Consider the following 9,338-nt stretch of genomic DNA (forward strand, 5'->3'; position numbering starts at 1 on the left):
ACAGTGATCAATGCACAACTGCACGTGGCAGGCGGGTCGGAAAATGTATAGTCATCATCAATCTGTACTCATCCCTGACCGGTGTTAAAAGGGCATCTTTCATCGGGGGATAAAAGGGGATTATATCAGAGAAGTGCAGGAAGAGAATGCTTCTTTCAAAAAGTCCACAAATAACATCCGCATTAGTGTGTCCACAAGTTGCAAAAGAGCGATTCAGTGAAGACATTGTTTAACCTTACTCTGTGGATGTGTGTAGGGGCGTGCACTGAAAAGTAATCCTGAAATCAATCAGTCCGATGATGGTCACTTTACTTCCAGCAAAATAGCTAAACATAACCGTTAACATATGCTTGTAATCACCTGAATTGACTCTCTATACAATTAAGTATCGACAAACCATTCAATTCACCGGTAGGGAATATTAACAAAGCCCTTCACCTACAAGTCCAGGAGCTTAGAATAACATTAGCTGATATAGCGACAACTTGTAAGATGAATCCTGTCAAACTAACAAGTGCAAATTCCAAGCTACATAATTCCCTGGTTTTGTAACCAGAAACAATAACCCTGGAAGATATTGCAAACTAGCAACTTACTGTTAAAGCGCATGTTTTCAAAACAACAAGTTAGCTAGGTTGGCTACCTTTCGGAATCCTTCAAGCCAAGTTCGCCAGCAAACCCAGGTTAGGTGGGGATGCTAACTTAGCCACGGTAAGCTAAGTGATGGAGGCTAATAGGATGGCAAGCTATTTCCAACAGTGCTGATAAATATTCATTTTCAAAATGTTTAATACTTACTTAGTTGTGTACTGTCTGCAAGATGGGTATTCTCAATACAAATTGTTATAAGTAAATTATCGTGTATCACTTCCCAATCGAACACAGCACACGATGCTCCGCCTTCTCGTAGTTGACAGTTTATCTCCCCCAGTGTCTAAACTGATAAAAAAAAAAACACTCTTCGGTGTTGCGACTACTGACCAAGGCAGCAAACTGTGTCATCTACGATATTTCAAATATTATAGGACTAGCAAATAGAGTTTATACATTTCTTTATTTAAAATATATGTCCTGTTGCAATGCAAGGCAAGGCATGTATGACATGATAAATATTACAAATGCTTTGTTACAGTAGTTGTGCGTGTTTTAACAAATATCCTTATACATATGTTATTACACAAAGAGGATTATTACTATAACAGGATCAGACACAAAATGATAATTAACCATAATTAGCAAATATTTTTTGGAGCAACATCATTGGATAAATCCTCAAAGGTGGCGAAAAACAGGTGGAAGAGACAACCCAAATAAAAGACAGACTGTAGTAACCCATTTTTTCCCATTTTGCCAAAAGACACATTAACAAACATATGCTTTGAGGCAAGACAGAAAAATAAATACACATTTAATGCATCCACATTTTCTCATGTTGCCACTGCAACAGAGTTACAAAAACAATATCTGACTTGATGTATTCACTACTGTGATGAGAGTTGACAGAGTTGAATACTAACATTTTGCTGTAGTAAACAAATTATTTTGAAACAAAAGACTGGAGCCAGAGTCTACACCCACATTTCAAACAATCTAGTTTTTACCATGAGGGCTGACCGTTATTGTTTCTCTATCAAACCTCAAAAAAAAAAAAAAAAACAAGCAAGTAAAAACACACCCACCCCATCAACTGAACATGAGCTGAAATAAACTTTCATCTGTCAGAAGTAAGACACCCTTAAAGCTGGTGTTTTATCCGTCTTAACAACGCAGCTAAAATAATTTTCAGGAGCAATATAGAGTTCAATTAAGAAAAACATGAGACTCTTGCTTTGGCTTTTTCGTTGCGACAAACAGGAGAAATTCACAGGAGAAAACCCTATCATGTCAAAAAAGGGAGAGTACAGACTGAAAATGACAGACAGAGTAAACCAGTTATAAACTAGAAGGTCATTCAAGGGGCTTAGAACTCTGCCAAGGACAAGTGCCTCGCAATAGTAAACAAAGAGACAAATAATTCATGGATCCGTCCTGCGAGTCAGATCCGCATAAAAATGTTATGGATTCTTTCTTGGCCAATGCCACACCCCTCAATCAAGTTTCATGAAAATCGTCTGGGTAGGTTATGCGTAATCCTGCTGACATACGGACACTCAGACAGGCAAACAAATGGCACCGAAAACATAACCTTTTTGGCGGAGATAAATAAAGATGAAGGTGTAATAATAACTATGTTGCTTGCAATATGCAGATTGTTCACTGCAAACAAGGCCACTTGAACATGGTTAGTTACAATTCAGAAAAGGTTAAATTAGCATTTCAAGCCTTAACAACATCATGGATTATGGTGAAATGTATTCATATATTTAAGATGTTTTTCTTTTGTCTTTTTTGTTCTTCACTGTATTGTTTTGACAATCATAACCCATATTTCTATCCAGAACGATATATATCCCTTTTAAGTTTTAAACACATAGATTTTGTTATATATGTCAAATCAAGATGAATTATCTAAAGCGAGACCTTTTCAGACATAACAAACAGGTGAGTTTTTAAGTTAACATTTCAAGATGGTTCTTGGAGAAGTTTTGTATTCTACGTTTTTCTTGGCATGATACACTAGTGACAGCGAATGAATCCTGGAATATTTAGATGCACCAAGCTGCATTGATAGGACAGGTGTAACCACAACCGGTACCCCTTTAGTGCAATGCCAGATCAGTCAATATCTAGACCATGGCACTTTCCCAGTGTACGTGTTTCTGTGATCTTCGAGCCCTTACAACCACCCACCCACCAACCCCTTTGAGAGGTATAAAAGGTTCTTTAACCTCAAAAGTCCTCCAGTCTCAGTGATTCTCCTCTCAGTGGTTCTCCTTCAGTCGGATCAGGAGCCCGACAAAGACTTCATAGGAGAAGAAGGTGAGGCCTGTTGAGACGGCTGCCTTCACCAGACTGGGGTAAAGTCCCTTGAAGAAGCCCCGGACTCCCTCTTCTTTGCCTATACGCACCACACAATCCAGAAAGCCCTGGTATGTCCGGACCTGCATCACGGAAGTGGAAAACATTAGGACCACATATTAATTAGCTCTATTATAAAAATGGATTTGTTTCAGAACAATAACAATGAAAAATAAAATAATAACAACAATACAAATCTTAACACATATCTTTTCCATACATTTTTGATACTGTGAACTAAGATGAAAAAGGACCGGAGCACAGAGAGCATTAAAGGTTCATTCACACAAGTTCTTCAGAGTTCAGCTCACCTGCCCAAAATGTTTCCTGGCCTCCTCAAAGCCGGCGACCTGAAGTCGCTTCTTGAAGAGGTCGAAGGGATACGTGAAAGTTTTACTGATGACCCCAGAACAGCTACCACACATCAGGCTCTGGATGCCACCTGGTGTTGGGAATTGAGAGTGCAAATGTTAAGAAATGTGTAGAAAAATGACAAATTTGTCACCAGCCCCCCCACAAAAACAGAACAGGTGAATTTTCAACAATGTCTAGATTAGATTAGACACAAGAAGACGCAAACCTTTAAACTCTGAGTTTTGTGGTCCAGTGAGACTCTTCAACACATTATAGGAGAAAAACTGGAGGCCAGCATAGGGGAATACTGCCACTAGCGTTGGGACCAGGCCACGGTAGAATGTAAACAACCCCTCTGTCTGGTACATGGTGAACACAGCCTGCCTGAGGTTTTGATAAATCTGCAAGCAAATACAAAAAAAGACATTACTAAGTCTAATTTAAAAGACTGAAGTATGTAAGAATCATGGCACAGTGGCACTGAGCCCTGCATAAGTAATGTCATTATGATAAATTCAGTCTGCACTCTGCCCCATGTTTTATGTTCAAAGGAGACCAAATTTGCTAACTGAATTTGACAGGAATGTCCCCTCTCAGTGGTCTGTGTGCTCACCTTTGGCTCTCCTTGGGCAGCGAAGCGGGTGCGCAGAGTGTCCAATGGTTGGACGGCCACAGTGGCGGTGCACGCTGCCAGACCCCCGCACACAAAATGCACAACGGGGGTCTGGCTACAGTACAGTGTATTCTTGTGCACGGTCTCGGTGAGGATCTCGAATGTGGCAAACTGTTGATGTAAGCAGACCACGGACAACATTCTCTCAGTAATAATATCATGACAAGACATGGTTATGTTTCACAGTCGACAGGCTTGGGGCAAAGTAAGTAAATGGTCTGAAGCTCACAAATTCTTACTTCAAGCATGACTTGCATTAGCACCTCCAGATTATATCTGAACAACACATTCTCTCCTGCAGTGGCGCAAAAAGTGTGTATGCGCTGTATGCGGCGCATAGAGGCGCCGCACCATGGGAGCGCCAAAGCGATGGTAAAAAAAAAAAAAAAAAAAAAAACATGTTTGGGGTATTTTCTAGCTGCTGTTGTGCGTTTCTAAATCATTTCTGCATTTCCTTAATTTTATAACATTTTAGAGGACTAAACAGGCTAGAGTATAGGCGCCTTATCTCTTAAGATTCCATAATAGAATTTTGACATAGAAGAGGGAGCGTGAGGCCGTGACCTCTAAACACACAAGCAGTTCAAACTAAGCTACGAGTAGTGAGTATGGAAGATGGATAAAGCAAAAAAGCTGTTGGGAGCTTTGGGAACAGAAAAAGAAAGAGGGAAAAGAAGACATGTCAGGGGATGCGACAGCAATTACATAAGTGGATGGTGAAAGGCAACAGGTGATTTTAAGGTGACTTTACGTTTGTGCTTGGAGGCTTGCAAATAATGTTAACAGACTAGCAGGCTAGCAGGCTAGCTAGCGTTTGCTAACATAGGAATGTAGCAGCCAAATGGGGGTTTATGGCTAGCTTAAGCCTCATGAGTTAGGCTGATGATAGCTACACTTAGATTTTGGTTAAACCCCTACTGTACCAATCCCATGTATGACACATCTCAATTTTATTAAGGCAAAAATAACAACTGGTAAATATAAGGTGGCAGACGGGCTCTGGTAGCATTCACAGTAACTAACAAGAAGCTGAAAACGTAACTCTGGTTTCCATGGTTACCATTAACTGTTCATGTTAGCTGTGCTGTCAAACATACAGGCTATCTGTTGGCATGCAATACTAGATGAATGGGCAAGTGCAAAGGCACGGCGTGTTTATTATTTAGTAGCAACTAAAGAGCACTCTAGAATATTTTGGTAGCAGCATTGTTACACATCATCACCTTTAAAGATCTTTATTTGCAGGCTTACTCTTGCGTTTTAAGGCATTATGTTGCAATGGTTATCATTATAATGTTAATGTTTGCAACTGTTTATTATTTACTAATATATATATATATTTGTGTGTATGTACAGTATACTGTATGCACCATAGCGTACCATTACCATTATGGTAGGCATGCAGTGACTGATAGGCTTTGGGCGCCAAAATTGTTGCTGCATACCCCCCTGACACTGGGCAGTTGCACCCCTGCTCTCCTGTGTTTGGAGGAAGTGAGCCCGCATCTTTGAGGGTGCGTCTTAATGCTGCAGTACCTGCACTGCTCCGAAGCAGATGGAGAGCAGCTGGGCAGGAACATGCCCCTTCCAGAAGGCAGGGAGGCCCTCCTCAGTGAAGATGACACGGCTAGCCTGCAGCAGACCCCAATACTTGCCCTGTGGCCGCTGGGAGGACACCTGGGACGACACCTGTTCGATCTGCAGCTGCATGCAGGAATCACGAAATCATCGAAATGAGCATCAGGATATAAAGAACTTGTAGATCAAATAAAATCGGTGAATGCTGCAGTCACAGCATGCATATCTTAAGCAAATTGCTGTGTAGTGGATGGCAGAGTTCTCATATTTCTTCGGATGTATATTCAATAAAGAACATTCATAAAAGTCCCTTTCCTTTTGGATTTTTTAAGTTTAGCAGAGGGGGGAACTGATCCAAGACCAAGGCGGGACTGTTCTTACTGTAAAGCAGACACTGCAGCTCTGAAATTTTGGGTGGAAATACTGACTCATTCAGAGGCAACACTCATAGAATTAGGAACAAACCAACAATTACTCAATATCTTCAGAGCTCGGTATCACAAAGTAGACACTTTACAGTTCAATGCCAGACAACGCGGTTTGGTATTTCTACCTGGAATCTGATTTTGATGACGTCCAGTGGGCTTATAAAGGCGCGGGTCACCATGCCAGCTGCGGATCCAGCCAAAGCTGCCTCCTCCGGGGTGAGCACGACATTGCTGGAGTGTGGGTCATAGCCAACCATCCCTTGCCTGGCTCCCACAGAATATCAGCACTGGGAGAAATTAAAAAATGTTCAACTAAACACAATATCCAACCACTCCTGACGGTAACTTTTAAGTTGTATTTGCGTTACCGGTAGCTTAACGTTACAACAGCAAAGTTATCACGCAGCATTACATTAGCGTTTAAATACGAGAAAGGTAGTTCCTTAAGGAACCGTACATCAAAACTTGTCTAAAACAAGTTCCTTGGGTAAATTACGTGCTTACGGTTCTGCGTCTAAAACGACCCTAAATCAGCCTTTAGGTAGGTATTTTTTTAAAACATTATTAACGCATGAACATGAACCAATTGGGCAAGCTATTTCAGTGTAAGTAAGCTCTATTTAAACTCTTTGACAGATCACACGGCCTTTCATTTAGCAAGCCAGCATTAGTCCTGTAAGTCACCTCTGTTAGTAGCATTTTCGTATGCGGTTAGATAGCTAACGTTAGTTTGTACACAAGTCACTCATATGATCTTGCTACCCTGCCCGACAATGTCACACCCACATCATGTCGGCAAGCTACTTTCACGTTGGTTAGCAGGAGAAATTCAAACATGCTTAAATTACCTAACGTAAATTGTGCACCACGGAGATGAGAGGCTAACACAGAGGGCCCTGATAGTAAAACCAGTAGAAAATGTGTGGTCCAAGTCGACAAGGCGGTTATTTAAAAACATCCATTCATCTGACTTAATCTGCTTCACTTGCTTGATTATATACGGAATAAGATACTGTCAAATCAACTATAAACTTAAGGGGCAGGGACAACTCTAACCACCAGCCAGTCTGCACACTGAAGTCAAGGGCTTTTCAGTCTGCGCAATTTCCTTACTGACAAGACCTTTCAAAATAAAAGCTCGTGATAGAATAAAAGTCAGTAAGCTGATCAATATGATGACAGAACCCTGTCTTAGAATTGCATTTGCATCCATGTACATCAAAAGAGAATCTTGTTGACGGTGTTTACTTCATGACTATGCCGTTGCAATGCATGGAGATCTGCATGATGACCATGTCTTTTGACTGTTTAGGGACATAAAAAGTGATGTTGTTTTGGACATACACTGTAATAAATACATCACATTAGTTGTTCAGTGCACCTACTGAGGCAGAGCAAGGTGCTTAGGCCACAACGCATGGATTAAAAAAAGGGACACCCATTACACATGAAAATGTATCTATTACTGTACAGTTAAGCTTTAGAAAGCCTCTGCTAAATGAACACATGTAAATGTAAAACAAACATACCATGTGACCTATTTTTTTTCTATAAAAGTGCGATTACATTAAAAAAAACATGACTTCAAAGACTTTTTAGCACAAATATTTTATTTAATGTAGCGAACATCATTATACACCAAAAGTGTAGTATTATGGGTATCAATAATTTCTTGTTTAAGAATGTATTGAGTGCATACACTACTTAATACTGTAAATACTGTAAATACAGATTTATACCAAGCAGAGAGTTAAATACAAACTATGAGTTGCATGGCAAACATGCTAGAGTTTAGACAGTTTTGCAACAGCTGATTATTTATAACATAAAAGCACAACCAAAGCATACATTCTTACAAGTTACATCAAAAATGAAAAGAAAATACAGCAAATTTGAACAGTGTAAGGAATTAAAGTATAGAATATGAAAAACAAAACAGCTGCTCAGACCACCAAACGTGCTCACCATCATCTCCCCAATAGTAATCTTATCATGGTAACCAAGGAAAGGTCCACATCCTGGCATCTCTCTAACACCTGGGGTCAGGAAATCAACTGAGGTGTAAGCGACAGCTACCAATTGTAGTAGGGGAATGGGGGTATAGGCCATTGAGAACCATATCGAGCAAAGGGTCAGAGAAACCTAGTTATCATATAGAACATCAAAAGGTCATCAGTCCTGTTTGAATTATAAGCCTAGTTCATTTACATTAAGAGCCTTGGAGATAACTTAAACAGTATATATGGCTCGAGTTGGAGATGCCTGTGGTGAAGACCTACACTGTTGAATCCTGAGTATGTTCCACATGCTTCGGTACTGCTCTTTCCTGGAATAAAGACTCATTGCTGCATCAACGACAAGAAACATTGTTATTTTTCTTAAAGCAGTGATAGTATTGAGAACATGGTTTGCTGAATATTCTATGAATAAAAGAGAGAATGCCAAAAGATAGCCCCAAAGTCTTCAAAAAATGCATGCAGAATGTATCGGAAGTAGACTACATCACATAACTTTTCTCTGAGTCCTCATTGAATCAATCCCTTTATAAAAGGGGAGTGTAAAGATGGGTCTGCATACTGTATCTTCGTAAAGGTGGATCTCCTTGGGGATTTTTGTTTAGTTGCAGTCTACTTCAGGTTTGTTGCAGAAGTATGATCATATTGCATATTTACACACATTTAAACACCACTGTTGTTGGTGTTGTTACTCACCAGCATTTTGATATGTTGTGATTACAGTATGATTGTTTCACATACATTTGAATGTGGCTGGGTGAACATTCGCAAGAGGCAATGGGTGTTACAAATACTATCCAGCTTATGAAGCACTGCTTTATGGTATCACTGTGTGCAGAGTATAAAAAAGATATTTCATGCCACGGCATAGCCGACCAATCGTGTTCAAAGGACAGAGCACTAGATTCATCTTTCTTAAGTTCTGTAACTGTAGTTCTGTATGTTGATCTTGTTGAGGTGGTGAGGTTGGAATTCTTATCAAGCCGTCTCATGCGGGCTTTACAGATCAGGGAAACTGAAACAAAGAGCTCTGGCCTCTTGGAAAGGATGCCTCCTAATTATGTATTGTTCACCAGTTATTTTGTTTCCCAACAGGTTGGGGTTCTTCTATCTAAGGACAACTACTGTAGGTTGCTGTGCCTGCAATTAATTTACCTCAGAGTCTATCAGGAGTTTTCCTCATGCTAATCTTCCTGTAAAGAATACACAAAAGGGGCATAGCACCTCAACAACTTGCACCTATGGACTCACACATTACATTAGGACATTTCTCAGAAAACATTTTCAAGGTTCCTGAAAATTAATTGCACTTTTGCTGTAAAGCCAGCCACT

General features: G+C 40.1%; 1 protein-coding gene across 1 annotated transcript; it reads right to left on the reverse strand.

Annotated features, from left to right (window-relative positions):
• Window positions 1–1,147: 1,147 nt before the first annotated feature.
• slc25a19 (solute carrier family 25 member 19) lies at window positions 1,148–6,260 on the reverse strand. Its single transcript, XM_080856969.1, has 6 exons — window positions 6,117–6,260; window positions 5,522–5,689; window positions 3,926–4,096; window positions 3,539–3,713; window positions 3,270–3,400; window positions 1,148–3,041 (listed from the first exon to the last, which is right to left on the reverse strand). Exons 1-6 carry the CDS (start codon window positions 6,246–6,248, stop codon window positions 2,862–2,864), a joined length of 957 nt encoding a protein of 318 aa, XP_080713095.1. The 5' UTR covers window positions 6,249–6,260; the 3' UTR covers window positions 1,148–2,861.
• Between the last annotated feature and the right edge of the window lie 3,078 nt (window positions 6,261–9,338).

Source organism: Sprattus sprattus (assembly GCF_963457725.1).
Source record: "Sprattus sprattus genome assembly, chromosome: 18".
NCBI lineage: Eukaryota > Metazoa > Chordata > Actinopteri > Clupeiformes > Clupeidae > Sprattus > Sprattus sprattus.